The sequence below is a fragment of the Zootoca vivipara genome, chromosome 1, assembly GCF_963506605.1.
Source record: "Zootoca vivipara chromosome 1, rZooViv1.1, whole genome shotgun sequence".
NCBI lineage: Eukaryota > Metazoa > Chordata > Lepidosauria > Squamata > Lacertidae > Zootoca > Zootoca vivipara.
In genome coordinates, this window is record NC_083276.1 from 23,101,483 (window position 1) to 23,120,569 (window position 19,087).

Consider the following 19,087-nt stretch of genomic DNA (forward strand, 5'->3'; position numbering starts at 1 on the left):
TGCTTTTAGATTCTAAGCAAATTTCCAAAGCGGCAAACAGTAAATATCCGTAAAGCAGAAACTAAGTTTAGGATATATCGGTGGAGTGAAATCAAGCACAGCAACATCATCAGACAACAACAACATCAACAACAATAAAAGTAGTGAGCACCAGATAAAAACGTAAATAAAACAGTCTTTGCAAAAGTTCTCCAGAGTTAACACAGTGTTTAGTTTGGCCTTAATCAGATGCCTAATGCAGCACAGAGAAGGCAGCTGGGGCTCTCTGGGGAGCACATTCCATATACAGACTGTGCCACCTTTCTCTGGTCACTAAATTCCTCATGTCTGAATGCAGGGCAGCAAGAGAAGGGCTTCTGGGGCAGATCTTAATGCCTGGGCAGGTTCATATGGGGATGAACAGCCTTGGGTCCCAACCATTGCACTTTGAATGGACCTTGGAAACAGCCAGGAAGCCAGAGAAAAGCTGTTTCAAGACTGTGCAAACATAGGAGCACAACAAGTGTATTGTTAAAGGGGAAAGGATATATTGCTCTTTTTCCCTCCTGGCACTGTTCCTTCCTCTCCCCCCCCCCCCCAAGTGTGCACACTTTTATATTTTTCTTCTATCAGTGTTTCCAGGTTGTGCGTGTGTGTGCTTCTAACCACGTGTGATAAGTTTCCAGATTAAAAAACGTGCACAACAACTGAGTGAGCTGACCTGATATTTTATTTTGTTTTATTTTATTACTATACAGATTGCACCATAGCACATTTGACCATCATCTTTTGCACACAATGGATACAAAGTGCTAAGATAAAAAGATGGCTGTCTTTCCATCCTCATAGCTATATTTGTAATGGGATTTCTAAGTTCAGCTGGAGATACAGAATGGTAGTTAACTCTCCAAAGCAAGCCTTTGCCTTTTCTCATTTAAACTATCTGACGTGGTTCAGAGTTTCCACCCTTTTTGTCACCAAAGAGTCACTTCCAGAAACTCCAAGCAACGCCCAAAATGTGGCATGCTTTCTGTAATTGTGCAAATCACTGTGTGATCCCTAAGGCTTTGTGGAGGGGATAGTTGCAATGAGCAAGTCTTCATTGTTCATTGTTATCTTTAGTACATCAATGCATGTGGTGCTTTGCAGAGCGGTATAAGGATCCTGCTCCCCCTCCTGTCTCCTTACCTGGCTGGCTGACTGGCTTTAGGATGGTTTTGGAGATGCCCTGTTTGGTTCCTCCCCTTCCACTTGCCGGTGCTTGATTGAGCATACAGTGTCAGGCTGAGCACATCACGACTGTGCACTTGCTTGCTTCAGAGATTGCTGCTGATTATTTGGTGGTTTGGATGACAGAATAAGATTAGAGAGGGGCCGTGAACTAAAAAAAAACTGGCCTGTGAAGTGAAATCAGGGTTTTGGAGGAAAAAGTGCAGAAAGAGGAGTAACATTATATTGATCCCTGGTCAGCAAGTTATTTTCTGCAGGGCTGTTTTGAAATGGAAATGTTGTGATAGCCTGTATCCCCACCCCACAAGCACTATGTAGGGTCATCTTATTGTCACGACTGGTACTCCTTCCTCATATGCTTCTCGGTGGGAAACTAGGTATGGGGGGAAAAGGTGGCATTCTCCTTGACAGCTGGATTTGGCCTAACTGCCCACTCGTAGAGTTGTGGTTCCAACACATACAAAGAAGAACAGATGGTCATAGGGGACTTTGACTGCTGAGGATAGAAGCAGTGTGACATAGTTATGCAATCAGCAAGAGAGACATTTTGTAGTGCTAGACTAGCCTTCCCCAATGCAGTGCCATCCAGGTGTTATAGACTACATCACCCCCAATCAGCATGGTCAGTTGTTGGGGATGATGGGAGCTGTAGTCCAACAACATCTGGAGGGCACCAAGTTTGCTAGGTGAGAGCTTCTATAGAACTGTATACTAACATGGTTAATGGGTATCACTAAGCATAGGGAGAGAGCACTCCTGGAGGTATTCATTTAACTCTCGTTGTATCTTTAAGGGATGACCTTGGCACCACCTCTGTGTGTTTCATACCCTTGATTTCGGTTACTGGAGCAATTTATTCATGTTTAAAGACTTTTTTTATCTTACTGGTCCCAGGACACTAGGGTCTTCTGCGCTGACTATTTCATCTTTCTCTGAGAGAAAGGAGTCATTTTTCAGAAAATGGCTGGGACTTGGTTCGGGCTTTTATAGAGGCAGGCTGACAACGTTTAAGTGGTTATAACAGGGCTATGCAGGGAAGTAAGGACAGATAAACCGGTGTGGAAGACCACAGACATCTTTTAATGGACCCCTCCTACATCAGTGTCCCTGTCTTGGTGGACTTTCCTACTGAGGCAAGCAGAGCTACTCTTTTTATCTGCAGAGTTGTTTATACGTCTCAGGGGTAAAACAGTGGGTGAAGTGGGTGAACTACGCCTGGCGAGTTCAGTGTTCTTACCCATCACTTTTGTTTCATTGTGATAGCCATATAAAACTGCCATCATAGATGAGGGAAGTCAGTGGTTCCATTGGGCTGGGCTGGAGGGATAATGAACAAAGTACATGACTGGAGTCCTCTAGATAAATTATTATCACTAGATAATAATTCTCTAGATCTCTAGATTCTCTAGATAAAATATATCTAGTTATAATTATATTTTAGAATTACTCTCTTTGGAATTATTATAATCCTATTGGCTCAGTTGAATGCCATTATTTATATTAAATAATGTTTAAGTTAAAGGGAACCACCTAATCTCTACCACGCATACACAACCCTACTACGCATGTGCAGTGGGGCTTATCTTCCAAGCAACTTCCATATACAGTACATGGCAAACCACTTTTTAAGAGCAGGAAAACTTAAAAGGGTGAATGGAGGATCCCACTGTTCAGAGGTGTAAAAATACCTGCTGGAGATGTTTGAGGAATTTGCTTTCTGTGAATTCCTATGGGAAATAGTTTGATATGCACCACCCAGACAAATGTATGGAACGGGAAATGCGAAATTTATCCTTCAAGTTTTCACTTCCTTGAATTTTGCAATAACACAATCCCCAGCTTTGAAAATGCACGCAAACGAAACATGTGTTTTAGAACATGCATTTAGAATAGCGTACATTGAGAGAGAGTAATATTTGAAGATGATTTCCATGCATAGTAATGTGAAAATGGGGGTGGAACAGTACGAATGTACAAATTGATGAATCCATCCTTAGCTGGTGTACACTTATCTCTTCCTGTCTCTCTCTGCATGATGGTGCTAATCATCAGCGACACTGCTAACTGCATAGACATAGGTTGTCCATGCCACTTGTTCTTTATCCACTATGTGGAGCTGCTAGCTCGTGCATTGAGATCTGCCAAATGTTAAATGGCATGGAAACCACAACTAAAAGGCAAAAACATTTTTAACACAAATTTTCATTTTGATTTGCAACATACCCAGCACAATTGCTGAGAGCTTCGAAGAACTTCAGGCATTAAAATAATAATAAAAATAAAAACCCTGACCTGGCAGCCCATAGTGTACCACAAAGAAGAGTAGAATGGAAAAGGCAAGACATAAACAAATATAAAATGTGGACATATGATACAGATTTGCAGTCATGTTGCTGACACAGAGGTTCTTAAGCGGCTGCTGACAATGTTGCTAATAAAAAAAAATGATTCTCCAAGGATTAGGTTTGAGGAGGGATTTAATGAGGCAAGTGTGCAAAAGAAAGCTGAAGCAAGAGACCAGATAAAAGTAAATAGAGTTTGGAGCGGAAGCAGTAATAGTGAGCATGGGGGCCAGCCTGTTAATGGGCGATGTCCCCAGATGGGGCAACAGGGACCATTAGGAACTTGAAGGGTCCCAGGTTGAGACAACACAGGCTGGGGCAGGCAGCTGAATTATTTGATAGTTTCTTTCATTCATTTTCCTAAATTGGTATCCCACATTATCCTTGCCATGCTTAAGGTGGATTTTAAAAATGCTTTCCTGGGCTGCAGCAAATGTACAGCTCCTGATGGCTTTACCCTAGTTAGTTATAGGGTACTACAGTTGGACATGGCTAAGCAACCAGGAGCAGGCAACAGGATCTCCTGCAGCACAAATTCCGATTAGTAAAAGGTAAAAAAGGTAAAGGACCCTTGGACGGTTAAGCCCAGTCAAAGGTGACTACGGGGTTGCGGCACTCATCTCGCTTTCAGGCCGAGGGAGCCAGTGTTTGTCCACAGGCAGCTTTCCGAATCATGTGGCCAGCATGACTAAACTGCTTCTGGCACAGCGGAACACCGTGATGGAAACCAGAGCACACAGAAACGCCGTTTACCTTCCCGCTGCTGCGGTACCTACTTATTTACTTGCACTAGTGTGCTTTCGAACTGCTGGGTTGGCAGGAGCTGGGACAGAGCAACGGGAGCTCACTCTGTCGTGGGTATTCGAACCGCTGACCTTCCGATCGGCAAACCCAAGAGGCTCAGTGGTTTAGACCACAATGCCACCCCTGTTCAATTAGTAGCGGTATGTGCATGGTAGGGCAGAGCTGCCCTCCTGACACTGCTTATCAGGGTGTGGTCACCTGACACTTCCATTACATGGCCCTTATCTCACCCCATCCCAGTCCAGGTTTGCAGCAACAATGCTGTTGTCAGAAGGGTGGCTCTGCTCCACCTCACTACATCCCCTACTACTGGTTGCCATCACGGGTATGAGAAGTACCATAGTACAATGGGTTGAGGAAATGCTTTCCATGCCAAAAATGTCCGAGGTTCAATCTCCAGCACCTGTAATTAAAAGAATATTCGGTAGCAGGACTAAGGGAAGACTCCTGTGCCTACTACCTCTGTGCAGGAGCCTGGGAGTTGCTGCTGGTCGGAGTAGATTTGTAGTGGCCTGTCTTCTGTGTCCAAGTTCCAACTGCGTTGACTTGCTTAATGCAAAATCCAAAATAATGGCTTAAAGTTGTTTTCAGATTCTGGGCTAAGTGGGAAATCCATTTAGCTTTAACCGTTGTTATAGTCAGTGCTGATGTGGTTAGACTTGTGCTTCTGAACGGAGGAGGTGGTGGGCGAAGGAAGTTTGCAATCCCACGGCCTGATTAGGAACATTACATCTGCGCCTGTATAAAGCAAATGTCATTGGTGCAAAAGTGGCACACAGTTCAGCAGCCGCCTTGGGCATTTGATGTCCATTTCAATTTGAGTGCCATGAAGCCTGAGCGTTGGGAGGCAACGTTTTCTCATGGAACAAAGACATTTCTGTAGAACGCTCTTGAATACATGTATAGGGCCTCTTTTGAGCTAACTTCAGTTTCCTCCAAATGATCCCCCTTACACTGTGGAACATCTGCTAGAAATATCAGCAAAAGACTAATTGTTTTAATGGGCTCGAAGTGACATTTCCTTAGGACAAAAAAGAAAAGAAAAAGATTATTTTGCAGGAATATGTACAATTTTCTGTCATCTGATGGGTGCCAGTGTGTGGTGTAGTGGTTAAGAGCGGTAGACTCGTAATCTGGGGGACCGGGTTTGAGTCTCCGCTCCTCCACATGCAGTTGCTGGGTGACCTTGGGCTAGTCACGCTTCTTTGAAGTCTCTCAGCCTCACTCACCTCACAGAGTGCTTGTTGTGGGGGAGGAATGGAAAGGAGAATGTTAGCCGCTTTGAGACTCCTTCGGGTAGTGATAAAGCAGGATATCAAATCCAAACTCTTCTTCTTCTTCTTCTTCTTCTTCTTCTTCTTCTTCTTCTTCTTCTTCTTTCTTCTTCTTCTTCTTCTTCTTCTTCGAGTTAAGGCGCGTCAATTAAATCTGTTATTCCTGGCAGTTCTTTGCTTACGGTGTATGCTAGCAGCTCGTGCAATTAATGGGTGCCTTATATATTCTGTTCCCTTTGACCAATATTAAATGCTGGCAAAAGAAACTAGAAGGTGGATTCTGATGATGTAATTAGATGTTACAGGGCACGGATGGGGAACTTCTGGCCCACCGGATTGTGTTGGACTTCAGCTGCCACCAGCCCCAGCCAGCATGGCCAGTGGTAAGGGATGATGGGAGCTGGAGTACAGCAACATCTGGAGAGCTACATCACTAGGGAAGAGGAGGCTGGCAACAGTCATGTGCCCTCCATAACATCTGGCTTGATCCCATGACCAACATTTATTAGAACAGTGTTTCTCAACCAGTGTGCCTCCAGATGTTTTGGGACTACAACTCCCATCATCCCTAGCTAGCAAGACCAGTGGTCAGGAATGATGGGAGTTGTAGTCCCAAAACATCTGGAGGCACACTGGTTGAGAAACACTGTATTAGAAGACACTATATATATTGTTGTTTTACTTGCTTGTATTGTGGTTAAAAATGGGATGGGGTGGGGATGGAAGATTGGACCACAATCAAGAAACGGGGTTCCACAGAGATGCACAATTACTTTTTCTTTCATAGACTCTCTTAGCAATTTGCATTTGTTTTTAAGGTGGGCATTACTTTAAATTGGATTTCTAATGAATATGTTGGTGGGCTAACTGTTTTGTGGTGAATTTTTCTGCTGTTTTATCCGTCTTGGCTATTTTCCTTGTTGTAACAGTTGTAGAATATGAATTTGGGGGATGGGTGTGTGCTTATCTTGTAAGCATCCTTGAGCACCCTTTTGGGAGCAGAAAGACAAGGTAAAAATAAATAAACATTATGCGAAACCTTACATTCATTTTAATGTGAATAGGGAGTTGCTTTGAGCTAAACAGGTGTCTGAAACACAAGCACATAGTTTTACAAGGGAAATGGGGGAGAAGCGGGAGCATATAAATGAATCGTCTCCGTTTTGCTGATTCTTTCTAAGCACAATTCACTTCATTTTCACTCAACTAATGTGTAAATTTGTAGGTTGCCTCCTTCAGATCTTTAGTTAAATAGTGTCCGTTTCTTGAGGGGTGGGGGGTATGTTGGGGTTGTTTGTTAAATGTATTTTTAGAAGCTAAAAAGAAAAACCAAGCACTTTATCCGAGAAAGTGCCTCTCTGTTTCTGAGTAATCATGGTGAGGATTTTGATGTCATCCTTGAGATTGCTGACCTTTGGAAGGAGTTTCCTTTAGTGTTGTATATGTGTTTCCTCACAAGTAAAATATGTGAGATCCTGTTATCTTGAGAGGCCACGGATTGAACTTGTGACCTTACAAAGATACCTCCTCTTCTCTGACACTGGGCAGAAGATACATCAGGTTCAACTGGTAAATCTCTTGAGTGATTTGGCATACATCTGGCAAGAAGTTTCCCACCTGTTTAACAAAACATTTCCCCCCCACCTAAATTAAGATTGCTGCAATGAAGAAAGCTAATTAGTAATGACTTTTATCTGTGAAGGGACTGTGAGCTCAGTTCAGTTCTGGTACCAAAAAGAAAAAAGAAAAAAATCCCTGGGTTCAGAATATGCTTGGAGAGTAATTCTGTGTATCATTTGTGTCTGGCTCTAGTTGGTCGATCTTCAGGTTCTAGTAAGAAAACAGAGTAGACCTGGCAAGCATTAAGTCTTTCCACTCTTATTCCACCTGCACATGTTGACTTCTCCCAAGAGGTCAGTTGCTAGAGTGAGATTTGATCAGAGGAGCTCTCATGCTTGTATGTTGCGCTGACTGATCTACCACAACTTTCTGTGGCTACTCTTGGCTCATGCAACTCTTTCCTAAGTGTGTGTGTGTGTGTGTGTGTGTGTGTGTGTGTGTGTATAAAATTATGAAGCAGTGATTCTTCTTTCCCCCTGCCCCAATGTAGCTTGATATTTTAATAAACATTTCAGTTTCACAACTGTGCTAATTTGTCCTCCTCTTTTTCTTGCAATTTGCCTCCAGTTCCTCCCGGAGTTATCCAAAATGGAGCTCGCATTCTGAGTAGAGGAATCTTCCCAGGAGTCAGGCCACTGCCAATAAACCCGATCGGAAGCATGGCTGCTGCAGTAAGGTAAGTACAGAATCAGTGGTGCAGCGGGAGATGGCAAAGAACCTTGAAAGGAGAACTCTTAAGAGAGCGCTGCTGAACTTGCAGCAGGTTTATTAGCAAGATCATTGACAGGTTTTCAGTGCAGCTTCTACACCACAATTTACTTCCTTTTGAAGCAAAATCTAGAGATGTCCTTTCTCTGTGGCTCTGGCCACACTTTGCACATGAGTAATGCAGTTTTTCAGATTTGTACAGAAACATTTCCTAGACAAACAAATTTATCCAACTTTTTACTCTGTTCTTATTTGTCAAAGGGTGGCTCTAGCATACAAATCTCCCAGAAGCAATTGCCACGTCAGGAAAAATATTAAATGTATTATTATTATTATTATTATTATTATTTTAAATTTTTACATATTTCATTGAATATTAGGACTTGTCTTAGATTTGGGTCTTTCTTTTCTTTCTTTTCTGGTCTATTCTCACTATTGGTATTTCAGTACCATCAGGGAATGCTTTGTCCTTGTCCCCACCCCCACCCCCCAAAAAATGCAGCTGGTTAAATGCTCGTAGTCTACTTGACCACAAGATCATGTACAAATGACTACTTGTGTGCTCACAATGTAAGAAAAAATGCAGTTTTTTAGCTAAGTATTTAGTCAACATGCTTAAGGACACTTTTTTTCCTCTCTGTGTTTTGTTCATTAGATCTCACAGTTGTAGCCTGTTTAAGCCATTTGTAGACTGTTCCCTTTTCAAACAGTAATTGAATGAATGAATTTCATTGTTTCCCAGTTTCTGTGCAAGCTCACTTGGCTGCTGGCCCTTGAGCCAATTAGTTAGTGATCTTTTGCAATCATTTCACCTTTGAGTGTCCAACGCAAAGTGTTGTGAATTGTTTGGATAATGTGCATTGTTCAAAAATACTAAAACCCAGGGCGAATTCGCCACTTGACATACGTAAAGATTAGCCATGGGAGATTATGTCATTATGCTGCTGTTGTCCTTTTGGCTTAAACCACATAAATAGATCTTTTGTTTCAGTCTAATCTGTAAATGGAAATTGACTATTTTTAGTGTGTTGAATCATCATTATTTAGCACTAAAGCTGCCCCAAAAGAACATGGTTCTTTTGACAGCAGCTCTATATTCACACTGCTTTTCTGTTGCTTGTTGCTGTTATTTTTGCTTCCTGTTTTTACTATCCTGTTCGGGGTTTTTTTTTAAGGAAACAAGCCCATACAAATCATAAAACATCATTATATTGTTCTGAAGAGCAATGCTTGACTAGTATGAATTGGTAGCCCATGGTCAATTTTTTACAGGTGAAATGTCAGGTTGACAAGAGTGGTCTTTGAAATATTCTTGTAATTACTCATTTTAAAATGTACTCCTCTTTGGCGAAATTAAGCCATAATCACAAAGAAAACATTTACCAACAGCAAGGGTTAGTCTACACTCCCATTCATTACATTTGGAACTTACACATAATGCCTTCCCAGGGGGAAGTGTCCATGGATTTGCCTTCCCCAACTTGGAGCCCTCAATGTGTTTTAGATTACACCTCCCATCAGCCCATGACTGTGCTCACTAGGGCTGATGGGAGTTGTAGTCCAAAGAATATGGAGGGCACCACATTAAGGAAGGCTGCCATAGATTGTATTGGGAAACTTTCATGTAATGGGATCTCTCTTACTAAATGGGACCATATGTTTGTCATTGCCTCCATTGCTACTTTTTTGAGGGGGAGCAATGATGAAAAAAGTTAATGGGAATGCGATAAAAGTGAATGATTGCATGGATTTTTCATTGTGGGTGGAAGCTAGAAGCTTAATGACCAAGAGCCGGAACCAGGAATCCAGAAGTCCCTGGTTCAAATTTCATTTCTGCCTTAAACAAGCTGTTCTCTCTGTTCCACCCTCTGCATTATAATATATAAAGGCCAAGATGGAGGTGTGAATGGGGCATCTTTACAACCCTGTTGTTTAGTTGTGTAGTCATGTCTGACTCTTCGTGACCCCATGGACCAGAGCACGCCAGGCACTCCTGTCTTCCACTGCCTCCTGTAGTTTGGTCAAACTCATGTTCGTAGCTTCGAGAACACTGTCCAACCGTCTCGTCCTCTGTTGTCCCCTTCTCCTTGTGCCCTCTATCTTTCCCAACATCAGGGTCTTTTCCAGTGAGTCTTCTCTTCTCATGAGGTGGCCAAAGTATTGGAGCCTCAGCTTCAGGATCTGTCCCATAAGTGAGCACTCTGGGCTGATTTCCTTCAGAATGGGTAGGTTTGATCTTCCTGCAGTCCATGGGACTCTCAAGAGTCTCCTCCAGCACCATAATTCAAAAGCATCAATTCTTCGGCGATCAGCCTTCTTGATGGTCCAGCTCTCACTTCCATACATCACTACTGGGAAAACCATAGCTTTAACTATACGGACCTTTGTAGGCAAGGTGATGTCTCTGCTTTTTAAGATGCTGTCTAGGTTTGTCATTGCTTTTCTTCCAAGAAACAGGCGTCTTTTAATTTCATGACTGCTGTCACCATCTGCAGTGATCATGCAGCCCAAGAAAGTAAAATCTCTCACTGCCTCCATTTCTTCCCCTTCTTTACAACCCTAATCGCCACTTTTCTTCTTCTTTTTTTTCCTTTTTGGTGCAGGGGCGGGATTGGAAGGGGCAGTTGCCAGCCCTGATTTTTTTCTAAGCCTAGCTGCTTCACTGGAAGGGATTTTAGCAGAGAGAGAGGGGATGGCAGAAGGAAAATTGGTGCCAAGGTACTAGCTCTGGCACCACCCACTTTTGGCCTTGGCTCCTCCCATGTCTCACATGCCTTTGAGGGAATTCCTGAGGGGTAAAAATGGTTACCTCTGCCTGTCTTCCTCAACACTACAAATGTTTGGCATTCCTGCTCGGTATTTAGACGTGTTCACTTACACTACCTTGCATACAAGGAAAAATGAGAGTGTACACTCCAGCAATGTCTGAGGAAATAACTGTTTTTGGCACCGTCATGCTGAGAAAAACATGCAGATTATGGCACCTGTTTTATTCTGCACTGTTGAACTGTGGTCAGCAATTAGTTTTTCATGAGAACCAGCTGGAGAAGGGTGGGTGGGTAATAAAGCAAAGGCCCGGCTGTTATTTTTACCTCAGTTCTGCTCTTGGTTTGTTAAAAGGAGATCACAATTCAATCTTTTTTCATAAATAAACAAAATATATTTATTTGCCATTTTTACATGCTTTGCCCCTCCCCCCCCCCAATATGCCTTTTTAACTGGCCATTTTGACACTTGAGTAGCACCGAAGCGAAATTATCCATTGTAGCATGTAGTGTAGGTGTCAGGCATACGCAGACATCTTCTCAAATGAGAAGCCAGCAAGGGTTTTTTTGCAAATAAATAAATCCGGACGATTTAAAGGGTTCCCCTTGTTCAATCCGAAAAACACTTTCTACGTCACAGAGCAGAGGTTGCTTTTGGGAATGCAGGATCCTGGAAACACATGCCATGTTGATACCAATGCTCTCAGGGGTGAACTTCCCTCCGCATTGACAGTGCACACCTTTGCATTAATGCTACATCTGTTCTGATAATAGTCAAAGCCCCGTTTTATTAGCAGATCATTACACAGGCTATGTTTGCAGTGGAGCTTTGCATATATAATTATGATGTGAAATCCCTCCTGTAAGTTCTCCTGCCAATAATACAACAGACTTAGTTGCATTGATTTGTACACTTTGACCCTCTGGGATGGGGCCTGATTATGCCAGGGAATACTGCTTAGTGCTAATTTACTCCCTTAGAACCAGAAGTGCCTGAGAAAACGTTTCTCTCGCTTTGAATTGGAAACTCTTCCACGTCGCTGCACAGGTGTGTGGGAAAATATGGAGTAGCAAAAGCTACTAACTTCCCAAATTTGCCAGCAACGGAAAGCTGCAGTCTTCACAAAGATTACTCTCCAGAACAATTACATTTGGCCATACAACAGTATACTTTGCTCTTACCAGAATCAATAGAGAGGGGCCACTGTGCACACACACAGAGAGGTGTCAGAACTAAGTTTTAGGCAACTCTCAGAGGATAGCTTCAAACCAAGAACCAGGAGCTGAACCAAGAATTCAGAACCAAGATCCATCTAGAAATATACCAAGGAAAACCTTGCTGCTCAGGAAAATTCCCAGCCCATTTATAGCCCTTCCTGTCCAAAGCCCAAGGACAATTCACTGCCATGAAGATAAGCAATGCCGAAGCTTTCGTCGCTCACCACAAGCAGTTAGCTGCACGCAGAAATGATGGTTCCTGTTTTACACTTTTGCAGCTCTTGACAAAAAGGCTTTTTCATGAGTAAGAAGTGGCTACTTATCTAATTTATTACCCACCCTTCACTATCCCATATTCATTTTAAATTCAGTATTAAAGCCAATTAAAAACAAATTAGCAGCCACAGGAATTGGATGGGCCCTGAAAACACATATCCCATATGCCAAAAGCCAGGGTAAAGAGGTCCATCTTGAGCATATGGTGGAAACTATACAATGAAGGTGCCCGGCACACCTCTGTGGAGAAGGAATTTCACAACCTAGGAGCTGCCACAGAGAATGCCCAGACAACCACCAGCCCCAAACTCCTGAAGATGGTGGAACTACCAAGAGGGGTCCCTCCACTGATCTTAATACCCAAGAGCAGGGGTCCCCAGACTAAGGCCCGCGGGCCGCATACGGCCCAAAGGCCTCTTTTATCTGGACTGCGACGCCCCCCCCCCACCTGCTGCCATAACCCGCTCTAACCGGCGCAGCGGCGTGATTCCGGGTCGGAAAAAAATGCTGAAAATCGTTTGTGCGCATGGGCCTCCCCCGACCCGGAAGTGCACCGGAAATAACATGTGCGTGCTTGCGTGGGCACCGGCCCGAAGCAGGGTAAGTTTGGGGACCACTGCCCAAGAGGGTCTGTAGAGAAAGGAGATAGGCCCCAAATATCTGAAACACAAAGTCCTCTGGGGCTTTGAACACTAAGGTGAGCACCTTCATTTAGACCCCAAAATGAACTGGTAACTAATGCAGCTGTTTTGAAACATTATATGAGTGCTAAAAGGAACCCCAGCAAAGTTGTAGCATTGACTGCCTTGGGGTTCAGGGACTAACAATGAATGGGTGCCAACTGCAAATAAATATTAGGCAAGCCTAGAAATTCTAGTGTTTAGTTTTGTTTAATAAATACAATTAAATAGTCATGCTATGTTAGATCACTCTCTAAGCCTAGGCCCTAGAGCAGGCACACCCAAACTTGGCCCTTCAGATGTTTTGGGACTACAACTCCCATCATCCCTAGCTAACAGGACCAGTGGTCAGGGATGATGGGGATTGTAGTCCAAAACATCTGGAGGGCCGAGGTTTGGGGATGCCTGCCCTAGAGCATCAGAAAACATACCCTAATTTGCATTTACAGCTCAGTGTTCTCAGGAAAAGCCACGTCGCTGTGGGCAATCCCACTGCTCTTCTCTGTGCAACCAAGCCCTACTGTTTAAAAAAAGCAGCAATCTTTAGGTGGTAGGATGGTCTTCCATGGGATCCTAGTGGAGAAAAAATGTTTTATCGGAATAGAGACTCCATGTGGACTTCGGGGTCTGATACAACCTTTTCACAAAGAGTTTTATGTGGGTGGGTGTGAAATAGAGAGAGGGGAGTGGAACATGTGGCAACATGTATCCTTTTTAATTTCAGTCAGGTGTCATAAAGAATACACTTTGCACGCAGACAGCCCAGGTTCAGTCCCCAGCATCTCTAATTCAGAGGATTGGGTACCAGGTGCCAGGAAGTATCTGTGCCTGGGGTCCTGGAACAGCCACTGCCTCTCAAAGCAGACAATATTGTGCTAGATGGGCCTGCTATATAAGGCAGCTTCCACGGTCCCTGCAAGCTGCAACTGCAAGCATCCAGGAAGCTTGGAGAAATACTGGCTGCATGCCGTGGGGCAGATTGCTAATGCCGTTAGTGGAGGCACCCCATGTTCTTCTCCTGCCGGGCTAAACAGGTGGCCCTTACTATCTGTGCTCCTCATCTGCCTAGCCCAGCGGGGGAGAGTTGAGAGGGGAGGGGAGTGGACCTCCATAGGGTTGGCAGAAGGGAAGCAGTTTCCCAGGGCTCTCTTGGCAACTTAGATCAGGGTGGGTTGGCCATTGACTGTTAATGGTTTGTGCATAAATCAGTAGACTAGTATATGTTTCACCTAAATTATCCATCTACAGTTTTGGATATGAGGAGGCAACCTGGTTTGCTTCTATTAAACACACAGAGACCCATCCCTCACCATCTAAACAAGTTTGGTAAAATTAAAATACAGCAGTACACCGACTGGCTTGTAAAACTGGATATGTTCTCTGTTACACAGAGTCTGCCATGCTGTGCGACTTCCCACCTATTGTGCTCAATCTCTCCCTCGGCACAAGAGTGCTATTGCTAGTGTCGTGCAAGGCCTCAGTGGCACATGCTCTTGACTGCGTCGCATTAATTCAGCACTTGCCAGAACTAGTAAAGAATTTTTTTTTGATGATGACCCAAGTCACTTTTCCTTTTGCCTAAATTGTGCTGATCTTGAATATAATCTTCAAAACGTACCATTTTGGCTTAAAAACCAAGAAATCTGCCACTTCTAAGGGCGTCACGTGCTTCTTCCTTAATGAATGGTTTTAAGGAGCTGGTTTTAAATGCACCGTACCATTGTTTTGAATATGGATGACTTCTTCTCTAAAGCATTTGGCATCGTTTAATGACAACCCCTGCAGTGGTGACACCGTCTCAGAGTGAATGCATCTGGCGTGCTGCACAATCATGAATGACATTGCGTTTAGCTATTAATAATTGAAAGAGCTTTGTCTTTGTCTTTTTTTCCCCTGCTGGGTTCTGCATATAATTTATGGATCATAAACTACCTCCTAATGTCCATGGGAAAAAATGTTATTGAGCAAGAAAGGATGGAAATTTGGAAGGGGAGGTGGCGACTTGTGGGTTTGTTTGTTTTTTAACATTTGTATTTATTTCTCTCAGAAAAAGGGTCTTTGCAGTATTGCCAGCTCTCATACGTGTATATTGTTGGTTTTGTCATCATTTCAAAAGCTTAACACGGTAACTAGAATCATAGAGTTGGAAGAGACCACAAGGGCCATCCAGTCCAACCCCCTGCCAAGCAGGAAACACCATCAGAGCATTCCTGACAAATGGCTCTCAAGCCTCCGCTTAAAGACCTCCAAAGAAGGAGACATCACACTCCTTGGCAGCAAATTCCACTGTCGAACAGCTCTTACTGTCAGGAAGTTCTTCCTAATGTTTAGGTGGAATCTTCTTTCTTGTAGCTTGAATCCATTGCTCTGTGTCCGCTTCTCTGGAGCAGCAGAAAACAACCTTTCTCCCTCTTCTATATGACATCCTTTTATATATTTGAACATGGCTATCATATCACCCCTTAACCTTCTCTTCTCCAGGCTAAACATGCCCAGCTCCCTAAGCCGTCCCTCATAAGGCATTGTTTCCAGGCATTTGACCATTTTGGTTGCCCTCCTCTGGACATGTTCCAGCTTGTCAGTATCCTTCTTGAACTGTGGTGCCCAGAACTGGACACAGTATTCCAGGTGAGGTATGACCAGAGCAGAATACAGTGGTACTATTACTTCCCTTGATCTAGATGCTATACTCCTATTGATGCAGCCCAGAATTGCATTGGCTTTTTTAGCTGCTGCATCACACTGTTGACTCATGTCAAGTTTGTGGTCTACCAAGATTCCTAGATCCTTTTCACATATACTGCTCTCAAGCCAGGTGCCACCCATCCTGTATTTGTGCCTCTTTTTTGCCCAAGTGTAGTACTTTACATTTCTCCCTGTTAAAATTCATCTTTTTTTGCTTTGGCCCAGTTGTCTAATCTGTTAAGGTCATTTTGAAGTGTGATCCTGTCCTCTGGGGTATTAGCCACCCCTCCCAATTTGGTGTCATCTGCAAACTTGCTCAGGATGCCCTCAAGCCCATCATCCAAGTCATTGATAAAGATGTTGAATAAGACTGGGCCCAAGACAGAACTATGTGGCACCCCACTAGTCACTACTCTCCAGGATGAGGATGAGCTATTGATGGGTTCGGTCAACCAGCCAGTTACAAATCCACTGAATGGTAGCATTGTCTAGGCCGCATTTCACCAGCTTCTTTACAAGAATATCATGGGGCACCTTGTCAAAGGCCTTGATGAAATCAAGATAGGCTGTATCCACAGCATTCCCTTCATCTACCAGGCTTGTAATTCTGTCAGATTACAAGCCTGGTAGATGAAGGGAATGCTGTGGATATAGCCTATCTTGATTTCAGCAAGGCCTAACTAATAGAAGTTTCTTTGTGGGAAATGGTGAAACCATGGTTAGATGTAGTGTATGAGCAGCTGTGAGCCTCAGACTCATATACTGCTTCCTTTCCTAGCTCATCGTGATCAGAAGCGTGTAATTGTGTAGTTTGTGGCAAACCATAGTTTGCTGTTGTGTCACAACACAGCAAGCGGGCCTCCTCTCCCTCCTGCACACCCCACCCTAGTCTCTTCTGGGTTTCACCCCAACCCTCTGGATCAAAATGGGTGCTCAGAAGCTGTGCAGGAGAGAAGAGAGAGCACGGGGAAGTCTCGTTGCACAGATAGAAATCCTGTGCTAAATAGGACAACTTTGTTGGATACAAGCCATAGTTTGGTGTGCTGAGACACAGCTATAATTAATGTACAAGGGAAGAGAGGGCAGAGGGCAGATTCAAAGCAAAGAAATCAGATCTTTTCTCATGAAAATCTTTATTGTTTTAGCTTATTGTAAGCCAATTATAGTGTAGTTTCATTTTAAAAGTTGTGCATGCATATATTCAACTTGGGCAGTTCACTACCATTGGATGGCTAAAAATATCACTGGTTTCAAAAAGATCTAGATCAAGCTCATGTACAATAAGGCAGTACCTTTGCTACATACGTAAAACAAGACTTTTGAAGCACAGGCATGGGTGTAGCCGAGGGGGCAGGGGGCAGCTCCCCCCCCATGAAGTACGGTAAACAAATAAAAATACTTAAATAATTCAGGGTTTGCCCCCCTACCAGAAAGCCTGTGCCCCCCCCCCCAATATAAAGCCTGGCTTCTGCACGGAGTAAGATGATTCTGTGGTCTTGCTAGAGTTACGTATTGCAACTTACCCAGCCCTAAGCAAAGTTTTTAAAAAAATCTGAGGCTCAGTGTAAAACACAGGGCTTGGGGACCCCTGGAGTCCACCCCCCAAGTGCCCCTGCTAGTAGGGTACAAAAAAGGAAGGGTGATACCCCCTCTGCCAAGTTCCTTGTCCTTCTTTGCCTCTCCTCCCAACACACTACAAAGCACCATATTTCCAGATCATGCAAAAGGCTTTCTTCGCTTATTTCTCCCTGAAAATATTTTTTGTGTGTTTCGCCACTAAGAACAGGTTCCCTATAAGTATTTTGCAAGGAATGGATCAGGTGTTGGTGAACTTTTGGCCCTCTAGATGTTGCTGAACTACAGCTCCCATCAGCCTCGGCAGGCATGGTCAGTGACCAGGGATGATGGGAGTTGTAGTTCAGCCACAACCGGAGGGCCAAAAGATAACCCAGCCTTGGAATGGATTCTTCTCACCTTTTCTCCTGGCTTCTTATGCTGTTGCTCCATGATAGCCTTCCCCAACGTGGTCCTGGCTGGGGCTGATGGAAGTTGAAGTGCGAAACATCTAGAGGGACCAGGGCGAGGGAGGCTGCCTTATGATCTATCATAATGGCTGAAGCCAGATACAAGATTGGTAGACCCAGCATGAAATCTGACCTAATGACCACTTCTGATGGTCTTAAGCAACACTTCCGCAGAAGATGATATTAAGACTTGGAGTGGCTTCTTTCAAGTGTCATCGAAATGCTTTGCATTTTCAGTGCTTCACTGATTAGTCATACAGTCTGAGAATCAAGTAGGACAGAATTAATGGCACTTGTAAATCATAGGACCTCACTTTATTAAACTGACATAAGAGGGAACGTATATTCTCCAGTGTACTTCAGGACAATCCCTTTGAGTTAAAATGAAGTATCAACAGGTCCTTAATGATTATTTTGTACTACAGTAGTGTTTCATGCAGCGGTGGAAACCCAGTTGTGTCAAGAAGCCCTATAGTTAATACCTGTAGCTCTGGAAGTTTGAGGGATTCCGTTTTTGCATGTTCCTATATGAAATTGTATTCACTTTATGCCTCTTAGGCTAATGTGCACACCACACTTTAGCTGACCACAGGATTTAGCACTTCTCTTTTGTAGTTCTCAGAAATTTCGAAAAATCAAATATTTATTTAGATAAGTACAGAGGCGGATTGGGGGGAGTGCGACTGGTTCGGTCACACTGGGCACAGAGCCTCGGGGGAAGGGGCACCACAGGGGCGCTGCAACAGTGATGTAGAATGGAAGGTGAGAGGCAGGGAGATGCCACGATTTGGAGTAACAAAAGGCACCACTGAAATTTGGGACCCCAAGGTCTGCCATTGAGAGAGAATTGTTTCAAAATTGCAGATTGACGCGGAAGCGAAATTAGACAGAATAATGGGTAAAAACATGCAAAAGTGACCCTGATCCAAAATGGAATGGTCCTCTCTACCTGTAAAAAGAAAATGGTCTTGCCTTAATATATAGCTCAACTGTAAAAGTATTTGCAGGATGCCTCATACTAACAAATTTGCAGTTGCAACGACCCTCGTAATAAGCTAGAATCCATATTTTCCCCAGAATTGGCTAAATGACAAAATGACTGCAGAATACTTCTTTATATCTTAGTGTGTTGTATTGCAAAAATACAATACAAAGCACATTTGTCAGTTTTATTTTATTTTTAATTCCCTTCTTACTACTTTTTTCTGTTCAGACTTCCCTCTTCTTGTGTAAATAATAGACTGTTATCCATATGCTATGGAAAATCATCTGTGACAGTATATAACATTTTCCCCTCATAGTCCTGCACACGATATGTTTGGATAGAAATGTGGCTGAATCTTCAAGCACCCCCCACCCCAAACAGATGCAAAAAGCACATGACACTATACTGCATGAGAAACCATTGATTTGATTTTATCTGTTTTTCTTGTTTTGAATTTTATTTATCGTGAGCCATCATGGGAGGGTATCTACCCTGAA

General features: G+C 43.4%; 1 protein-coding gene across 4 annotated transcripts in view; it reads left to right on the forward strand.

Moving 5' to 3' along the window:
- FOXN3 (forkhead box N3) overlaps positions 1-19,087 on the forward strand; it is a 164,615-nt gene that overhangs the window by 134,866 nt on the left and 10,662 nt on the right. For all 4 annotated transcript variants that reach the window (XM_035107446.2, XM_035107455.2, XM_035107437.2 and 1 more), the window contains one exon: positions 7,817-7,925. In XM_035107446.2, coding sequence (XP_034963337.1) covers positions 7,817-7,925 — 109 coding nt within the window. The remainder of the gene's footprint in view (positions 1-7,816; positions 7,926-19,087) is intronic.